At 48.0% G+C, this 21,102-nt stretch overlaps 1 protein-coding gene across 11 annotated transcripts in view; it reads left to right on the top strand.

Annotated features, from left to right (window-relative positions):
• Positions 1–21,102, top strand: part of brsk2a (BR serine/threonine kinase 2a) — a 112,463-nt gene that overhangs the window by 75,352 nt on the left and 16,009 nt on the right. For all 11 annotated transcript variants that reach the window (XR_014123284.1, XM_081712865.1, XM_081712860.1 and 8 more), the window contains 9 exons: positions 909–1,049; positions 6,276–6,392; positions 12,349–12,382; positions 12,481–12,549; positions 13,459–13,605; positions 15,090–15,121; positions 15,960–16,124; positions 16,964–17,061; positions 17,701–17,851. Coding sequence is in view for 10 of the 11 variants with exons in the window: in XM_081712865.1 (XP_081568991.1) it covers positions 909–1,049; positions 6,276–6,392; positions 12,349–12,382; positions 12,481–12,549; positions 13,459–13,605; positions 15,090–15,121; positions 15,960–16,124; positions 16,964–17,061; positions 17,701–17,851 (954 nt within the window). In the remaining variant the exon portion in view is untranslated. The remainder of the gene's footprint in view (positions 1–908; positions 1,050–6,275; positions 6,393–12,348; positions 12,383–12,480; positions 12,550–13,458; positions 13,606–15,089; positions 15,122–15,959; positions 16,125–16,963; positions 17,062–17,700; positions 17,852–21,102) is intronic.

Raw genomic sequence — 21,102 nt, 5'->3', positions numbered from 1 at the left:
ACAAAGCGACAGCGCAACATAAACAAAACAACACACGCTCTGCTGGCACAGCGTACGAGCGGTTACCGGTAGGGGCCCGGCACTGTGACAAATAGTCTAATCATTCTCTGAGAATTTACACCCACTTATTTTCCAAAGTCTTGAATGACTGAAGAAACAACATGAAAAAGAAAGTTTGTTTATAATATAATATTTTCCATGCATGCGTATGTCATGTATATAATTCTGTCTTCCCTCATATTGTTTAAAGGACAATAAAAAAATAATTGGTACAAACATACATTGTCAAGCAATACAGCTATAGAACTGAAATCATCTTATCTTGGCTGTACTTCCTGTGGAACTAGCTGTTTTACTGACAGACAAAACTGTCTAACTGTCTAAACTTTGTATTAGCCCAACATAGTACTGGGAAGCAGAGTGAAAGCCCTTAAGATATTTCATTACAAACACTTCCCAATGTTGGATTTTTATTCCTTCCATTTATCTTGTCATGGCGAGTCTCCTGGGGAGGTCACAGTCTGATCGCAGTGCCTCGCGAAAGACGCGACATTCTGCAGTCCCCACAGAGACGAATGAGCGAGTGTTTGCGTGGCTCATCAGGAGCTCAGCGGCAGACTACGGGAAGCCCTTCAGCTCCCTGGCTGCTTGCTTAAGTCAATATCTTCCACGTTCTGAGACAGAATTACCTATTCTCTTTGCGTCCTCGTCAGGTCTCGGGGGGGAAGAAGGCAAAAAGATGAACTCTTTGACTGAGACTTCTTTAAAGTGTTTTTTTTTATTTGTTTGTTTTCTAAATTTTCTCTCTATCTGCTTCTCTCTTCTCCTTTATCTGTCTTTCCATCTCTCTCTGTCCGGCTGTCCTTTCCTGTCGTCATCCAACGTGTGTCTCGGCCTTCGCTTTGGAGGTATTTGGTTTTAGAGCACGTGTCGGGGGGAGAATTGTTCGACTACCTAGTGAAGAAAGGGAGGCTAACCCCCAAAGAGGCGCGCAAGTTCTTCCGACAGATCATCTCCGCTCTGGATTTCTGCCACAGTCATTCCATATGGTGAGTTCGACTTCCTCCTCTCCTCTTTGCATTCAATACTCGAACTCTTATGTCGTTGGTATCGATCGGAGCAGTGAGACCACTTTATTTTCAAAAGGGACAATTTTCAAAAGGGACAATCACTCTTCGCCCGACACAGTTACCCCCGTCTCGTATCTCTGGGTAAGTAGGGGCAGGTAAAGGCAGTGTGGCTTAGGTAGGAAACGTTCCCGCTGCGCCGTCTCTCCCCGACGAGACTAATGGAGTTGGCGTGTAGTCGGTCTTCACTGGAACTCGCTGTGTCCTCTGAATCGGGTGAGAGAGGTCCGTGTTCTTCAGTGAGCAATTTTCATTTGAACTGATTTTAACAGATATCCAAGAGGTTTTAATTAAAATACATTCTTAAACCTTATCGCTTATTGATGGAAGTCTATACTAATAGCGGTGTGCCCACCGATGGAGCTCTATACTAATAGCGGTGTGCTCACTGATTTAGGGCTTGCGTGAACATTTCCCCGTCTGCTATCCTTGCTTGTGCGTTCTTCCCCGGGAGTTTTCCATTACACCACCGTGATATCTCGATGAAGCTTTTTTGCTGCGGCGAGCCCATGCATGGTCTTGGTCGCTGCTTTTCCTCTGTGCTCCTTTCCACCTCCTCCAGCAGAATCGTGCCGGGCGACTCCTTCATCTGTCCCTGTGCCTGTGCTGCCACTCACTCACACTCTAATACCGAACCAGATGGATCTGATCCAAGCCTGTGTTTGGGAAATCTTGGAAATGAACGCCGGGGTTAGTGGGGTGTAGGTTTCCTTATTCGACACGTTTGAAAAGAAAAAGGGGTCGGACGGGGACATGGCCGGGGTGATCCGAGGACGACGCCGGATTTGAAATGGTAAAAGCATTTATGTTCTTTCCTTGTGTCACATGCTCGGCATCGCTCCTGCAGGTGGGAGATTATTAGCCACCAAAGGCAAAGCATTTAGGTTGTTGCTGTTTACTGCTGGGCCTTGGTGGCATTACAATTATCAGGAGTCGCTTTTTATCGGTCCTTCCAGCTATATACAAGTATACGGTGGAAGGCGAGAACGCTCCTCCAGGGCCATGAAACAACACAAAAGAATGCGATGGCAGTAAATACGGAACACAGGACCAATAACCGTGATGGCGTGTAGGGCAGCACCTTTGGTGGCTTTGTGGATACTGAGTGTGGTGCAGATATCAAAGGTAGAGGGACTGTGATGACCTTCTCAGGGATGGCTTGTGCTTGGCTGGTTGTCACCGGTTTCCGAACCAGTTTAGAGCATATGGGGAGTAGTGTGTATGCTGGGATTAGTATCACGTAGATGTGCTCTGAATAGCAGAGGTGTGGCAGTCCCTAATCTCATGCTGGGAGGTCTTATTGTCCAGGGGGCAGGCTTTGGGGAGACGGTTGGTTGGCAGGCCTGGTCCCTATAGTAAGCCGATGTCACGTAACCTCTCTAGTAGATCATTTTCTGGTTTGGTTTTTCGGCTGGTCTCTGAACGGCAGCGGGACCTGGCGCTGGTTGGCGTGAGGACTGGCTTATCCGATGTCCCTGTGGGAGGATTACGTGGAAGAAAAAACAGGTTGAAGCAACTCCCAGACCTCCACCATCTTCCAGTACCTTCAGACCACTTGCATAAGTAGGAATATCTTGTCTGGCCACAGTCTTAATTTTTCAGCGTTAGCCCCGCCTCTACAGTTCACGCCGGAGGCCAACCCAAAAGTGCACCCGATCTGATCAAATGCTGATTACCACGTGGAGACGAGGCCGAAACTGACTGGACCAAGCGAGCAGTAAACTAGAAACCCGGACAGCCCCTTGCCAAGCAAAGAAAAAGCAAGCACACCTGAGCATGCTGAAGGCAGAGCAGCGGGTGAGGAGCCGCTGCTACGGCTGGGCTCTGCTCACACACGTCCAGGTACTTGTCATTTGTAGCGGTCTGAAGCACATCGCGCAGTCTTCACTCAGGAGGTCTCGGGAGAGCAGGAGAAGGGGGTGGGGGGGGGACCTGGAATAATAACCCAGTCCTCTCCCAGGTATGAATGTCATCACACCACTGAAGATAAGAGTTTATAGATATCAGCTGAGCCATATTCTTTGAGCCGTACCCGAGCGCGCTTGCCCTCTGTAGGTGTGATCAGGAAGAGGGTGAAATGTCACTCATTCCCTCCATCACACTCGGGCAGCGAGTGCCAGGGAGTATCGTGCTGTGTGGAGAAGGTAGCGTGTGAGGAAAAACCCCTGATGACAGGTGTGTGTGTGTACTCTGCCTACAGCCTTTGTTCTCTGGTGACCGGTTGAGGGTGCGTACACGTGTGGGCGTCGTGCCGGCTGATCCCACGCGGACCTGGCAGCGGGCCAGGGAATTCATAGAGCCTGAGTGAATGAATGATATGCAGGGTATTCATTTTTGTGTCTTGCTCACCATTTCTCTAAAACATCCAGCGTGTGGCACAAATCCCACGTTGTCCCGCGTTCCGTTCTCCCGCCCTCTCTCCATTTCTTCTTTCTCCGTCCCTTAAACACCCATCATATGACTGTCTTGTCATTGTTTACCTTCGCTCACCCCCCCTCCCTTTCTCCGACCCTAAGACATTCCTCACTGTTTCTCTCTCTGCTGCTCTCGCACCCACGCGCTGCCTCAGAGCGGCACGTCGCGAAGCTCGCGCTCCCGCCACGGACGGACAGACGCTGCCCTTTAGACCTGCTGCCCGCGTTCTTCCAGGACAGCATAACGGCTGAGCCCAGGCCCCTCCCGGTCCTCCGAGCTTCCCTGCTAGAGCGAGACGGACGCGGTATCCCGGATACCGTCCGGGAGGCCTGTAAGCCACGCGGAACCCCGTATACTCCTTCCTCTCACTCGTGCTGCAGCCACAGCCGTAGAATCCGCGCATGAGAGAGAAGGGGAGAGGGAGGCGGATGAGAAAACGGGAAAGCGAGGGGCGTGAAGCAGAAGGGCTCAGAGATTCCCTGCGGAACGCCGCCCGCCACAGCCGTCTCTCTGCGGCTTTCGGTAAGGGAGCGCAAAGCCACGCGGTCCAGTTGGTTTGGCTGCGGAGCTTTGGTCACTGGGTTCTGGGTGTTGGAGGATTCCTCTAATGGATACTAGTGGCACAGCCTCCTCCTGTCCCCACGAGCCGCTGAGCCGAGGAGCCCGTTGTTGGTATGGAGGGGTGGACGCCCTGCCTGCCATAATAGAGATACGCCTGTATCGATTGGCGGAGTGGCGTGGCGGTGAGACAGTGTTTCCGTCGCTCGGCGAGAAGTGACACCGGTGCTGCTATGCTTCACTCTCCTCCTCCTCCTCGCCGCCCACCAGCGCCCGTATGGCTCGCAGCGAGTGATCAATGAGCCCGCAATACGAATGCCCCCCCCCCACGCCACCCTTCCGTGTAGTAATTACAGCTGCCCGAGGACTGAAAAGATGCGGCCTGCCGCCGACGGCCGTGGCGGGGCGCGTGCAGGGGCGAGATAAGGACCGCTCGTCACGCGGAGCGACTCCTCACACGGAGAGACTCGACTGCAGACTGCAGCAGCATGGAAGAGAGCTCCGGGACTGCCTCCGCCCACCCGCTCCACTGATGAATGGCCCACGCGGCCCTGCACATTAGTGGGCCCCCCCCCCCCCAATCCAGAAGGTGCTACTACGGCATTGCTTGTCCCGTGCGTGAGCCCGTGCGCGCGCTTATGTGTTTTTATGTCCGTCTTTCTGCCAATGTTGACTTCGCACGTGTTCCTGCTTCAATACGTGACGAATGTTTTTTTTTTTTTTTTTTTATTGTTTTGCGGGAAGGGATGGAAGATGGTTAGCATGCGGAGAACATTAAAACGAGAGGAGCGGTGGAGAATCGCAGGCTTTATCATAATTAGGCCTCTGACAAGCATTCCCCAGGCTAACGTCCTCTCCTGTTCACTAGCTGTTGTCTCTCTGCATTAGAATAATGGAGCGTTTTGGAAGGCTTGCTTGAGCTGTAATTGGGTCAATGGGCCCTTAAGAACTGGAGAAGAAAATGAGGGGAGATTGGGAGAAGAACTCGGGAGGTAGGCTTTGGTGTTAACGCTGGCACGAGCACAACACCTTGACTCCTGACTCCATGGAAAACCGGTCGCCGACGGTCAGGCCCGTTCATCAAAAGCCAGTGGAGTCTTTGCACGTCGCTGAGTGAGGTTCGGAATATTTCCCGCACGGAGACATTGCCTGCACTGGACCTCCCTGCAGTCATTAGCAGGCTTTCAAACAGAGAAGATGTGAAGTGAGTTCTGATATTTGGCATCTTCAACATACGAAGCATCTTGGCGTTGTGCATAAGCCAAGCTGATGGTGACAAGACCATTGACTGCATTCTGAAAAAGCGTTCTGAAAAATTCCGAAAATGGACAAACATGCCGAGATGCCCAATGTCTGCCGTTACACCCAGTAACATCTGAGCTGTGTGTGTGTGTGTGTGTTCACTTTGCCTGTGCTCACTGCTATTTTCCTAATTAATAGAGCAGGACATAGCCATTTTGATAAAGTATTGGTGAGATTTGATTATTAGCCAGTAGGCAGAAACACGGGATTATAGAAGTTTGTTTTCGTTCTTCATACAGCCGCTGCAGTTGTTGTGGTTAGGGTAGCCAATAACGTATGCAGCTGCAATTAGTCTATTTTATGTTGCTGAAGAAATGAATGGGGCTTCCAGATTGGTTTCCCCAAACATGTTTGGGGTTGAAGGGGTGTCTTGGTGTTGCTGTTTTGAATTTGAGATGATGGGGTATAGAATCACGTGTCTTAGATTTAATGGGCTTGGTGGAGTCTTATGGTCTTCATACACATCCGTATAAGCGGCCTGGGTGTCCATGTTTGTCCTTCTCATTGGACGAACACGGGCCTTTTAGTATTAGGAACTGGACCAGCAAGCATGCCATCTTCCCCTCACAGGGCCCAGGAGAGGATGACGGTGAGAAAGGGAAGTTTCAAAGGCAGGCACCAGTCATTGACCGAGACTCCCAGCAATGGCTTGCAATGCAAATATCAATAACAAACGCCTTTTATTGTCATATATCTGAACTCACCCTTTGTGTGAAGCTAAAATATTTCAAGATTGAAGATTTCAATCCCCAAGTTACTTTTCTATATTTTCCTTAGCTGTATGCTCACAAATACCCCCCTTCTCTCTGAAGGCATGGGGTAAGTACCCCAAGATGCCCAGCAAGACTGTGTATCTTCTTTATTCCCCTACAGCCACAGGGACCTGAAGCCTGAGAACCTGCTGCTAGATGAGAAGAACAACATCAGGATAGCAGACTTTGGCATGGCCTCCTTGCAAGTGGGAGACAGCCTTCTGGAAACCAGCTGTGGGTGAGTACTGCTGACAACTGCGCCATATTACACACCAACAAACTAGCTGGGGTTACTACTACTGACAACTGCGCCATATTACACACCAACAAACCAGCTGGGGTTACTACTACTGACAACTGCGCCATATTACACACCAACAAACCAGCTGGGGTTACTACTACTGACAACTGCACCATATTATACACCAAGAAACCAGCTGGGGTTACTACTACTGACAACTGCGCCATATTACAAACCAGCTGGGGTTACTACTACTGACAACTGCGCCATATTACACACCAACAAACCAGCTGGGGTTACTACTACTGACAACTGCGCCATATTACACACCAACAAACCAGCTGGGGTTACTACTACTGACAACTGCACCATATTATACACCATCAAAACCAGCTGGGGTTACTACTACTGACAACTGCGCCATATTACACGCCAACAAACCAGCTGGGGTTACTACTACTGACAACTGCACCATATTATACACCATCAAAACCAGCTGGGGTTACTACTACTGACAACTGCGCCATATTACACGCCAACAAACCAGCTGGGGTTACTACTACTGACAACTGTGCCATATTACACACCAACAAACCAGCGGGGGTTACTACTACTGACAACTGTGCCATATTACACGCCAACAAACCAGCTGGGGTTACTACTACTGACAACTGTGCCATATTACACGCCAACAAACCAGCTGGGGTTACTACTACTGACAACTGCGCCATATTACACGCCAACAAACCAGCTGGGGTTACTACTGCTGACCACCTCTCCATATTCCCCACCAACAAACCAGTTGTGGGTTAGTACTACTGACCCCTGCTCCATATTACACACCAACAAACCAGTTGTGGGTTAGTACTACTGACCCCTGCTCCATATTACACACCAACAAACCAGTTGTGGGTTAGTACTACTGACCACCTCTCCATATTACACACCAGCAAACATTAGTTGAATGATTGGCAGTATTAAATTATGGACGGTCTTATACATGTTTAAGATGCTCTATCCTTCTGACAGTTGCTATAGTCTTAGCACATTCCTTAACTAATTGGTGAATGTGCCAGATGTGTTTTTTGCTTTGTCATCTTTTTGCACATTCTTTCTGCCCCTCTCTCCTTCTGTCTCCACTCTCTCTCTCACACACACACACACACACACACACACATTCTTGTGGTCCCTGGTCCCTTGAAGAGCACAGAGAGGGATGTGCATGTCTGATTACTCGCTGGGCACCGAGGCCAGAGCCCTGGCTGGAGGCCGGCTCACTCCAGACCTTTAAACGAGCTCTTACGAAATCAGCATGGCCTCTCTTCCTCCCTACAGGCCTGCTGTAATGAGGTCAGCACGGAACGAGGAGGAGTAGGTTAGGCTGCTTACCACATTGTAAAGGCACTGGCTCGCGTTCCCACTCTGGTCCCCCTCGCTTCTGAGGGGCTGCACTTAAGGAGCAGGGCTGGCTCGACATGTGAGGGTCACAGCCCCCTGTACATGGTTACAAGCAGCAAACGTTACGATATAACACAGTTTGTCCGAGCTCTGCTGTGTAGGGCTTTGAGGCACGGTTGCATCAGACGTTCGCTGCCATTTCAACATCGTCAAATGACTGGATTCTGTAACTTTTGATGCAGTATGTAGCACTGGATTTTTATTGCTGTTTTCTGATTTGAGTCTGATGGGTTAAGTATGAAAGCCAGTTGACCAAAGTGGTAAGAAGTCATTACCAGAAAGCCTACAAAAGGTATTCTTTCACATCAGCAGCTTTTGGGTAACAGGGGTCATATTTTGTCTACCTCGCTGGTGAACATGGGCAGCCAAAAGACACAAAATGTGATTGAGTAGGATAAAGGCTCAGATCAACAATCTTTATATATACATACACACACAGTGGTGTGAAAAAGGTGTTTTCCCCCTTCTTATTTTTTTTGCGTGTTTGTCACACTTAAATGTTTCAGATCATCAAACAAATGATTAGACAAAGATAACAAGTAAACAAGTAAACACAAAATACAGTTTTTAAATGAAGGTTTTTATTATTAAGGGGAAAAATGTGGTTTATCACATCTTTGGAAAGCTGAGTTCAATTTCTCTAGCCACACCAAGGCCTGATTACTGCCACACCTGTTCTCAATCAAGATATCACTTAAATAGGACCTGCCTGACAAAGTGAAGTAGACCAAAAGATCCTCAAAAGCTAGACACCATGCTACAATCCAAAGAAATTCAGGAACAAATTGGATACAAAGTAGTTGAGGTCTATCAGTCTGGAAAAGGTTATAAAGCCATTTCTAAAGCTTTGGGACTCCAGCGAACCACAGTGAGAGCCATTATCCACAAATGGTGAAAACATAGAACAGTGGTGAACCTTCCCAGGAGTGGCCAGCCAACCAAAATTAACCCAAAGGCGCAGCGACGACTGCAAGAGGTCACAAGACCCCACAACAACATCCAAAGAACTGCAGGCCTCACTTGCCTCAGTTAAGGTCAGTGTTCATGACTCCACCATAAGAAAGAGACTGGGCAAAAATGGCCTGCATGGCAGAGTTCCAAGACAAACCACTGCTGAGCAAAAATAACAAAGGCTCGTCTCATCTTGATGATCCCCAAGACTTTTGGGAAAATACTCTGTGGACTGACGAGACAAAAGTTGAACTTTTTGGAAGGTGTATGTCCCATTACATCTGGCGTAAAAGTAACAGCATTTCAGAAAAGGAACATCATACCAACAGTAAAATATGGTGGTGGTAGTGTGATGGTCTGGGGCTGTTTTGCTGCTTCAGAACATGGAAGAATGCTGTGGTAAATGGAACCATGAATTCTGCTGTCTCCCAAAAAGCCTGAAGGAGAATGTCCGGCCATCTATTTGTGACCTCAAGCTGAAGCGCACTTGGGTTCTGCAGCAGGACGATGATCCAAAACACACCAGCAAGTCCACCTCTGAATGGCTTAAACAAAATGAAGACTTGAGTGGCCCAGTCAAAGTCCTGACCTGAATCCGATTGAGATGCTGTGGTATGACCTTAAAAAGGTGGCTGATGCTCAAACCCTCCAATGTGGCTGAATTACAACAATTCTGCAAAGATGAGTGGGCCAGAATTCCTCCACAGCACTGTAAAAGACTCATTGCCAGTTATCGCGAACGTTTGATTGCAGTTGTTGCTGCTAAGGGTGGCCCAGCCAGTTATTAGGTTTATGGGCAACCACTTTTCCACACAGGGCCATGTAGGTTTGGGGTTTTTTCCCTTAATAATAAAAACTGCACCTTGTCTTTACTCGTCATCTTTGTCTAATATTTTAATTTGTCTGATCATCTGAAACATTTAAGTGTGACAAACATGCAATAAAAAAAATAATATCAGGAAGGGGGCAAACACTTTTTTCATATGTGTGTGTGTATAAAACAAATAAATAACAATATATAACAACCTTATTTATAAAGATTAACCTCAAATTATGAATTGCATTGTATTATTTATAATTAGTTTGATTTATAAGGCATGTGTACAGCTGTGTATTTTTCAAAATAAGGTTTCATTTAAAAATCAAACACAAACCCTGCAATCTGAATTTTGGGGAATCCATCCAAGAATCACTGAGTATTCAGGCAATGGAATCCTTATAAATAAATATCTAATTAATCATTTGCCAAAAGTATTGTTTTTGTATCAAGAACAGTAAAACTGAACTCATCAAAGTCGCTGTTGCCATGCCTACTGAATCCCGTGTGTCCTTAACTGTTTGAAGGTGTCCTGAGATACCTGTGTTGCTATTGGTATAAGTGTTTTATCTAGTCATAATGGTGCACCCCATGATGCTCCCTGCTTGCAATCGAAAGGTTGCCGGTTCAAGCCTTACTAACACTGCCAAGTTGCCGCTGCAAGGCCTTTAACCCTCAATTGCTCGTTATATTTTGGTGTAATTAATAAAAATCTGAGCTGAATGCTAGAAATGTAAAGGTAAATATACACGTCCTGAGACAGGACAGGCGGGGAAGGTGTGTCGTGCAGTAGCTCCATGAGTCAAGAATGACGCGCGATGACTCAATGTGCTTTAAAAGCTACGGCATGCTCTCATTTAAGGTATTTCATTTGAATCTTCCTCTCTCGCCCATTGCTGCGACACCCTCTGACATCACATGCGCTAATTAAAGTTAAGGAGAATGAGGTTTATGTCATCATCCGAGTCATTCCTATTTCCAGACATGATGAGCCCTCATGACAACACCAGGGTGATTTAAAGAAGGTATAACTTGAATGCTGCGTTCTCCTTGTTTGCTAGGCTTCTGTTCTATAATGTAGTTCTATAAACACAAGTCATTACATAAATGTCCCCTGATATTGGGTTTAGGCTAGTGTTTCCTTGTGCTTGAGGTTGCCAAACGTTCATGCCTTTGTGTTTAATGAAGCTCTGCTGGGGGTTCTCGAGAGATCTCGCATTCCCGGAGAGACCCCTCATCTTTAGAAATATGCCAGCTGTTATTTAAAAGCCTTCATCTCTGACACTGCTCCACATGGGGGTCTTGGGTCTTCTATAGGTGCTCTTTCTGACCTCGAGTGGGTTTGACAACACTTGTATGTCCTCTAGGGAGCGGTTGGAGAATTAGGCTCTCAGCGCAGACTTGAGGCAGGCCTCTAGCACAGAGGTGTCTTCATTTTCTCCACTCAGCGATATGTGAAAATGTGTTTTGACAGCAAAGCTACGACAGTGTCCCAGACAACACCCCATGCGAGTAACTCCAAGTCACTCAAAAAACCCGACCAGTTTGTGTCTGTCATGGCCCCTTAAAATGACTTTGTAACTTTCGTCGGATGGCGGTGGTGGTGTTATTGTTGTCGTTGTTGATGGCTGCTATGTAAATGAAAGGGAAATGAGTTCTAGTGAATAGCTCATGGAGGATTAATGTCCTGACACTCTACACCACAGGGGTTCCCTCAGAAAGCCCATTCATCCATCTAATGGCTCTTTGCTCGTCTCGCATCCCATCTTGCTCTCGCTCAAAATCCGGGAGAAAGTTTACTCTCATAACATTCCCATCCCGTATTTAATATCTCCCTGTTGCTTTTTTTTTGTTTTTGTTTTATTTATTTATTTATTTATTTTAGGAGGAAAGAGCTTAGCCGTGTCGTGACTGAGGCATCGTACAAATGACACGGTAATGATCATTATGGTTAAGCGGGGTAATTTCGGTGACGGCACATCCGTAGCAACTGTTTTGGGTTTCATCTCGATAACGAGAAGAATGCTGCGAGCACAGATTTCAAAGTTAGAGAATTACGAGCCGAATGCCGTTCGCTAACTTGATATACGTGCGTTACAGTCTTCCCGCCTGCGGTCATTCGACGTTAAGCGGGAAGCCGCCGTATCCGATCTGACGGAACGCCAGCAGATGCACCTCAGTGTTCTGGCTTTTCCATAATGCCGTCAACTTCTCTGGGTCTCCTCGCACTCAACTTGGCTTTTTCCAGCCCCCTTTTGCTGGACCGGTTTGCTATTTGTATAACGAGCTCTACTAGCTCGACCGCTCACAAACAGCGATCACATTCTAGCGTCGGCTTTCGCTTATGAACTCGACTGAAGCTACTGGGGGGCTGTCAGCCTGTGCCTTCTCTGTCGTCAACGTTGACAGCTTGCCAGCAGCTCGTGTCGTAGCGTTACTTCTCACGAATGCGGCTGACGGTGGTGTTCTCGACGCAAGGCCCTTGTTCACACAACGTTAAAACGGATTTGATCAGCAGAGCGCCGTCATCCAGTAGGGGGAAACGATTGAAGCCCCCCGAACGGCTGGTGAGCACGGCGACACCTAATGGAGGGTTTCCTGGGACATTTCATCATAAGGGCTGGGATGCTTCTGCCAACCAGAGCCTGTTGGTGGCCATTTGGAGTATTTACTCCCATGAGAAACTAATCACCAGAGATGACTCATCTTCTCGTGTTCTCTCCGTAGCTCACCTCACTACGCCTGTCCAGAGGTCATTCGGGTGAGTGTATACTTGCAGGACTAGCTAATGGCATTGCGTGTGTTCAGTGAGCTGTGTGTAGTTCCTAATCTCTATTACCTTGTCCTTTTTCCTCTCAGGGGGAGAAATATGATGGGAGGAAAGCAGACGTGTGGAGCTGTGGGGTCATTCTGTTTGCCCTCTTGGTGGTGAGTGCAATCTTCAGTTCCTCACTGGACTTTCATTGCCTAATATGAGCGCAATCAAAGGCACCAGTAAAAGTGCATCAGGAATTGTCAACATTGATTTGAGCTTAATTTTTGTGTGTGTGTTTAAGACGTTTTATTTAGAGGACTCTCTTTACCTATTCACCCATCCCACGGATAATTTTGGGGAGAAGGATGATTGTTTTTCTTTGCTTTGCTTTCCCTATTCTCCTCTCTTTTTGGACCCAATTGTCCTTGGCGGGCCGGGCCTTGTTGGCCAGCCCACCCTCTGGCACTGGTCTGCTGTAATGTATTGGTCGCTAAAGGAGTGCACAGCCTTGAGGTTGTGAATCCTAAATAAATGGTCCAGTCTCCCTGTGAAATGCGAAAATCCAGCAATCAAGAAAATCCTGACAGGTACCACCGCTGGGATCGGAGTGTGTGCAGTCGATCTACCTGCCTCTGGGTATTTTCACTTTAACATTTTTGCTGTTCTCATGTCAATTCCCAAGCAAGGTTGGTCATTCAAAACAAAATAAAAGCAGAAATGTAAAAGGCAACAGGACGTTGTGGAGTTGGGTCCTGGGCCTCAAAATGGCTTAGCCGCTGATTTGCTGATTGTGCTTGGCAGGTTCTTTCCCTTGTAGTTAGGCTGTCTTCGTATCAGCTGTTGTTTGCGCCCAGCATAGTCAGGGAGCGGCCGTTCAGCCGGCACTCCGCTTCCGTGGCATTCCGCTCTGCTGATGCACTGCTTCGTGAAGGAGAGCGGCAGGGTTAATTCTGGATTGTGCTTTTTTTTCCCCTCTTTTCTTTTTCTCTTTCAAACTCCTTTTTTTAAAAAATTCAAAACGCTCCTTATGCAACACTTGAACTCTAAACACACCCTAAAAGTTTTTGTTCTCTCTCCTCCAGGGAGCCCTTCCGTTCGACGACGACAACTTGCGGAACCTGCTAGAAAAAGTGAAGCTGGGAGTATTTCACATGCCGCACTTCATTCCGCCAGACTGCCAGAACCTTCTCCGAGGGATGATCGAGGTGGACGCCAGCAAACGGCTAACGGTCAGCCTTTGCCTTTGATTTGTTTAGTGTTGGCCTCGTTAAACGCCAGACCTACAACAGCTCGGGGCCGTCGTATGTTCTGCATTGTTCACGCTGGCGTGTCTTACATCGTTTTGTGCTTTCAGTATTAAGGACTAGCTGCGTTACAGCCACGTTTGCTTCAAAATGGCTCATTGCCGAGTCTGTGACCTTTGTCCGCTATAAGTCATATTATTCCTCCAAAAGTGGCGTGATTTCCATTGTTGTCGACTGGTGGGTTCCACGTCAGGCGTGTCTCAGTGGCGTTGAAGTTCAGTTCTCTAGATTGATGCGAGCCTGCTGACGTTATGCCGGGCTGTTTGTCCAGCCTACATTCACCTTGGTTGCGGACTCTCCTTTGCTTAGAGAGAGAGATGGAGAGTGCGAGAGAAGGAGGGAGAGAGATTGATTTCACAGACCTTGTGAAATTCCTAAGAAATCAACCTGGTCTGACGGTTCAGAGATGGACTGATGCTTTTGGAAGTTTTAGTCCACTGCTGACCGCTACACTTTGCAGGCAGCGTGCGTATTGCGATGGCGAGCGTAGGCGGCTAACGCGCGTGCGCGCGCACACCTCCAGAAACACTGTGACTCTCTTGTCTTTACGCTACTGCTTTTCAGCGCATGCTAATTCCACAGATGCAGGCGGGGATACTTATCTCCGGGCATAGGCAGGGGCCGGAGTGTTGGCTAAGATACGGGACAGTACGTGCACCGGCTGGGCTGAGATACCCAGGCCACCCTGGATGTGTGAGATGCTCAATGGGACTTCAAGGACATCCAGAGGTTTTGTTTTGCAGCGAAGCCTCAGAGTTTCTTTCTCCCTCCCTCTCTCTCTCTCTCTCTCTCTCTCTCTCTCTTCTCTCACCCACGGCAAGCTCGGATGGGTTTGTAGCGTAAAACCGCGTGTAACAGAATGTCCCGTCAGCCATGGAGACTGAAGTCTGGGGCTTTCTATGAACCGCTCTGAACAACAGACAAGAGCATAGTCATCCACACCATTGTTGCCTCGCAGTTCATTCCAGAACTCTTCAGAACTGTTCGGAAAACTCTGGAAGGTGTTCTAGAAGAGTTATGGTTAATATTCGCAGTATATTCACAACCCAAATGGGTGGGGGTGGGCGTGGGCGCGTGCGTCTCGGAAGATTCCATTTAAAAATGACGCCACACTCGACCCCTCCAGGTGTAGGCATGGGAAGGATGACCGGGCGTCGTCTTTGGTCCTGCCGCCTCTGTGCTGTGTCGTTTGTCACTGGAGCGCTGAATCGTAGCCTCTCCAGTCAAAAGTGATACGCTGCTCCCCACGTGCTGACTGCTCCCGCTGTGCCCGCGGACTGCCGCGGCCGTTTTGGAGCCTCCCACGTGTGCGCCCGTGCCCATTCCGGCTTAGCTGCTCCCGCCTTCTGCAGCCAGTGTGTGCAAAGTGTCGACTGTCAGGCTGACTTTGGATTCTTTTCCCTTTACAGCTAGAGCAGATCCAGAAGCACATGTGGTACATGTAAGTGCATCTTGTCTTTTTACTCTGTGTGTGTGTGCGCGTGTGTGTACGCAGCAACTCCCCCCGTGTTGAATTAGTGCCTACAGTGTTTACATAACTAAATACACAAATAACCCCTATAAGAGTTCATTCAGTTAGCCCAGCACTCCATGTTAGAGGGCTTCTGGGAAACAACAGTGTGAGAGGAGTGTACACGTGTGTGTGTGTGTGTGTGTGTGTGTGTGTGTGTGTGTGTGTGTTAGGGAGATGTGTGGCACAGCCTCCACATGTTCTCAACAAGGGACGAGCATCTGCTTCACCCACAGGGGTTTGTGCCGCTGCTCATATGCCCATCAGCCCCCGCTCGGCCTACCCAGAGAGGCAAGGAGGCGTCAGAGAGAGGCTATGTGACCACGTGAATCCTGGCAGTGGGGGGTGAGGTGACTGTCTGGTCCGCCTCTCCCCTGCAGCTTTGGGCTCGAGGGGTTCTTGCGCTTTTAGCCGCTGCGCCACACTGCCGTGTTTCCCCACAGCCGACATGGAGAAAGGCCCTGAATACACACAGTTCTTTAACTAAAATAACTGTTACTGTTATTTTACTGTGCAGGAATGCACTGATCAGGAATGTAATCAGCAAAATCCACCTTCTTTTGTTTTGTCTCTGTGTCTTGCACATACATTTGCAATATTGTACTGTATAATAGGGACAATATATTGTTAGACATCATTTATTTGTATTTAGATGTCAGTACCTGCTAGTCTCATATCTATTGCTAAATGCTTTTAACTGGGACTTGTTCCACGTACGCAGTAAAGAGTTGGTGTATGTGGCCTCCTTTTGTTCCGTGCTTTGTGGCAGTGGGGGGAAGAACGAGCCGGAGCCGGAGCAGCCCGTGCCCCGCAAGGTTGCCATCCGGAGCCTGCCGTCGGCCGACGACATCGACCCTGACGTGTTGGAGAGCATGCACTCGCTCGGCTGCTTCCGCGACAAGAACAAGCTGTTCCAGGACCTGCTGTGTGACAGGCGAGTGGCCCTGCTTCGGTCCTCCGTGCGACCGGCCCTGCTCTGATCTGGAGTCAGGAGTTCTGTGGCCGGAACGCTCAGCCCTGAAGCAAAGATCCTGGTGTACCTGACTAAACAGAGGGGAGAGGGGAAGGAATAGAGGAATGGTAGCCTTGCGTGGCCCACATGAAGCTCCTGAACACCATCAATATGAACACACACACATACACGGAGTAACGCGCACAGGAACCGAGCTTGTCTTTTGGACACGTTGTCAGACAGCGGCAGCATCCTGATGTGTGCTGAGCCGGTGCTTGGGCCCCTCCCTAGCCTGCGGCACTGTCATCTTTGCCTTCAACGCTGCTCCTTTGAGTTATTCTTGTCCTATGCGGAGGTGCTCCATGGTTTGTTTCCCTTTTTCTCCTACTGATTCGGGCAAGCGGGGGGAGGCTTGCCTCAGAGCGCGGACGCGCTCGCCTGGGGAGTCCTGTTAACGCTCGTCCATCACGCGGAGCTGGAGCGCTAAGTACCAACCTGCTCCCCACTACAGCCTACTACTGTCATTGATGAATAGACCCCGGGCCGGCGCTCACAAACCACCGCGGAGCGGGAGTGCTGATCTAAGATCAGTTTGTTTTGCTGCGATCAGCGGGGTGGAACCGCAGAATCTGATCCCAGACCATCACTCCGTACTCCTTACAAAACGCACGCAGGCGCTTTGTAAACCCGCCGCAAACACATGGCGTCTGCTGTGAATGAATAACCTATCTGTGCAGTGCCGGCGGTGGCAGGTGTTCTCATGTTGGTCCTTTTTTTTTTTTTTTTTTTTTTTTTTTCCCCTTCTTCTTCAATCTCCTCAGTGACAACCAGGAGAAGATGATCTATTTTCTGCTGCTGGACCGAAAGGAGAGGTACCCCAGTCACGAAGACCAGAACCTCCCCCCACGCAACGACATAGGTATGACACAGGCCTCCTGTGCAGCCTCAAACCACAGGGCAGCAGTCAAGGGAGTCGATGCTTGGTATGTCCTACACAAACGCTGCAAATATTCACGTTCCTTTATCTATGTGGGTGGATTTTCCCAACACAGAACAGGATTTATGGTAACCTCATGCTGCAGTTATTATTAAATAATTGGAGCATGTAATGTTTTGTTGTTCCGGCTTAGTATACCAGCATTTTAGAATAAAAACAGAAACAATAATTGGGACGCTAAAGTGTGGAATGCCAGCTTTAATAAGAATGTATTATATATATGTTTATCCAACCATTTAAGAATAAAAGCCTTTTTGATACGTGACGTCAAAGTCCGTTCTTTCTGTAATTATCCACTATTGCATCAACAGAGGAAAGTCCACTAATCCACCCCATCTCAATTTAAGACGTTTCCCAGTCAAGCTCAGATGTCAGTTCATCTCCAGCTTGGTCCAATACCCCCAATCCCACTGGCCACACAGATGGCTTAACTGATCAATCTGGGATCACACGGAGCTGCTGTCTAAAGACTTCCAGATCGGTGCTCTGTATCGACTGCAGATGGAGCCAGAATAGCTCTGGCCTCTGTGTTTGAAATGCTCTGTGTGTGTGTGTCCACAGATCCCCCGCGGAAGCGTGTTGACTCCCCCATGCTGAACAGACATGGGAAGAGGAGGCCAGAGAGGAAGTCCATGGAGGTGCTAAGCGTGACGGACGGTGGCTCGCCTGTACCAGCACGGAGAGCCATCGACATGACCCAACATGGACAGAGGTGCAGTACAGTACACATATACCCTGGACACATTACACATGTACACAGTACACACATACATTTACACTGGACACAATACACATGTACCCTGGACACATTACACATGTACACAGTACACACATACATTTACACTGGACACAATGCACATGTACCCTGGACACAATGCACATGTACACAGTACACGCATACATTTACACTGGACACAATACACATGTACCCTGGACACATTACACATGTACTCAGTACACGCATACATTTACACTGGACACAATTCACATGTACCCTGGACACATTACACATGTACACAGTACACACATACATTTACACTGGACACAATGCACATGTACCCTGGACACATTACACATGTACACAGTACACGCATACATTTACACTGGACACAATGCACATGTACCCTGGACACATTACACATGTACACAGTACACGCATACATTTACACTGGACACAATTCACATGTACCCTGGATGTTAATATATTTACAAAGGACACACACATACGTACTATATACACACTAATACATATATACACAGACACCCTGCATATACTTATTAGAGATGGCACAATACCAGTTTTTCAGGTACCCGTCCGATACCCATAACGTGCATTTGAATGTCAACTGATACCAAGCCGATATTTCGTCATTAAAAACCACCATGGTGCTGTAGTTTAGTTGTTTAGGAGAATTGTTTGGCATGCGATGTTAAATATGCTATTTTACAGATGCCATGCATGGATATGATATATGAAAACAAATACAATTTTAAAAACCAAAAAACTTTGTTTACAAGACTTATAGCCTTAATCCTTTCATTGGAAGGAGTGTCTCTTACTGAGACTATATTTACTGACTTGTTCACCACCTGCTTGGTTCTCAGCCTCACACATGCGTGCACGCACGCACACACCACGCACACACACTTACTTTCTCTCTGTCTGTAGGTCTCTTCTCAGTACGGCTGGTTCTCTGTCACTCCTGAAATGGCTATAGTTCGTCTGCATTTCTACTTATTACTGAATGCAGTTCCTCACTGTTTTAATAATAACCTTAGAACTGCCCTTGTGAATTTCAGCGATAAATCGCTATTCTATCTGCTATACACCAAATACACACTGAGTGAGCAGACATTGACTACCAGTCTCTGTTCACTTGTGCTGTGCTTAAACCAATATAAAATTAACATGATGATTAAATCTAGTGTTTAAAGATGGTTATTCTTTTTAGTAACTTAATTCTATGGACAGTAATTTGAAGTTAGTTCTTATTCAAAATATCACGTTTGCCTTAAAACTCAGCAGGCTAACGGGAAAACTGCACGAAAATCTTTCTAGCCAAAAACTTTGGATTTAGAGCAAACGAGTACTTTGTTGGTTTTTCTCTCTCCTCTCTGCCTCTGCTTCTGTCACGTTTCTGCTGCACTTTCTCCTTTCCCCGTCCCTGAATTTGTTTTACTTCAGGGTCAAACTGGAAACATCGTTTGTTGGTTGGTAAAAGAACCGATTAATAAAGAAACGACCGTTGGTCACGGATACGGCAGTGAACGATGCTAGAGCGCCGTTTGGTCTCGTTTGAATGCCGTCACTAGAAGGCAGTTAGTGTGTGACTGAATGAATATTTGCACTTAAACATAAAAGTTCTCAGTTGTTAATGGGAAGAACCCACTACAGTTGACCTCTAGAGGAGTGTGTTCTCAAACTAGCCCAGCTGTTGTTGTGTGCAAAAACTAACCCGGCAGTGCTGTATTCAGGCTGGACTTGTGATGGTGTTTTCTTAAATATCTTTGCTGATATCCCATTCAGCAATTTTGATATCATTTGCCCGATTCCGATACGTGACATCAGATCGGTGCCACACACACACACACACACACACACACACACACACACACACACACACACACACACACGTTCACTGTACCCACATGCATATACACATGGACGTGGGACATGTGCAGCAGTCTACGTATACATTCCTGTTCTCTCATATTTGTTCTCTCAGGCGTACCTCCACTGAATGTTTCCATCAGTCGCTGAGACTTCTGCCGACCGAGAGGCCAAATGTTTGGCACATCGCACATCTGTGTTTCCTTTCTTTTTTAGAATCCTTTTATTTGCAGTTTCCGTTCCGTTTTCGCTCTTCCCGAACGCCTGCACAGCCTGCTGCTCTGATGGGTGTGATGGGTCTGCTGTAGGACAGCTCGAGGTAGCGCTACCGTCACGTGGGGAGCACCTTTCCCAGTTGGCTACAGCACTGTTTCTGACTGCAGTCTAACTTGGTTTATTTGAATCCCGCTCAGGTAGTGGAGGATAATTTGATATGACACTTTGATCATTTTACTTCAAGGCACTTGCCTCAAGCATTAAAGCTCGATGTCCCAGGCTAAACACTGTGCTGTAGGTATCCAGACACACACGCACCACAGAGAGGGAGGCAGGCTTGTCTGTTTGGCGAGCACGAGGGCAGAATTTGGATATCGCGCACGTCCGCGCGGAGATCCTCACTGTCTGCTCACTTTGTCTCCCGCTGTAGTAAAAGCATGCTCAGTCGAAGCTTGGATATCCCTGAGGCCCATCCCAGGTGCAGTAAAGCGGAAAGGTACCCACCCCCTCCATGGCCCTTACCACAATCACTACAAAGAACCTTCCCCACGAGTCCAATCACTAAGCCCATTTACAGCTGGCCAAAACAAAGTCCCGTGTCTTTACGTTTAGCAAGCAGGCAGCTTAACGTCTTCTCTGTTACGCGAGCTGTATGGAAACTGCATGGCTGTACGGAGGCTGGTTCGGCTGCTGCAGGGGCCCAGGGCTCCGTCACATCAGGCTCCTGGTCTCTCTGGCCCGGCTGCGCACTGGCAGCGTTCGCCCATGCCTGGTGGCGCTGAGGGATGCCACCGACGGTTCCTCTTTCTCATTCCCCAACTCATTCCCGGCCTGCCCTTTCATTACATATTTCATTGGCACTCAAATGTCAGCACAGGGCGCGAGGAAGAAATGAATCTGGGAATCGACTCCGGATGACCTGACCCCCACGGAACGATACGTAAGGCAACTGGGGCTTTTTAAAAAAAACACATCATTGAAACGTAATGGAATGGTAGGAAAACGCAGCTGCGGAGCGAGAGAGTGGGAAATGGCTCTGCGTTCCTCACTCTCATTTTTCTCTGCTTTTGACAGACAGCCTTTGATTTCAAGTTACCCTTTGCTTTGGTTTTTTGACACCATTTATTTAAACCCCA

The sequence above is a fragment of the Electrophorus electricus genome, chromosome 4, assembly GCF_041902795.1.
Source record: "Electrophorus electricus isolate QZ-2024a chromosome 4, ASM4190279v1, whole genome shotgun sequence".
NCBI lineage: Eukaryota > Metazoa > Chordata > Actinopteri > Gymnotiformes > Gymnotidae > Electrophorus > Electrophorus electricus.
The sequence above is the reverse complement of the archived record's forward strand: the minus strand, read 5'-3'. Positions and strand labels throughout refer to the sequence as shown.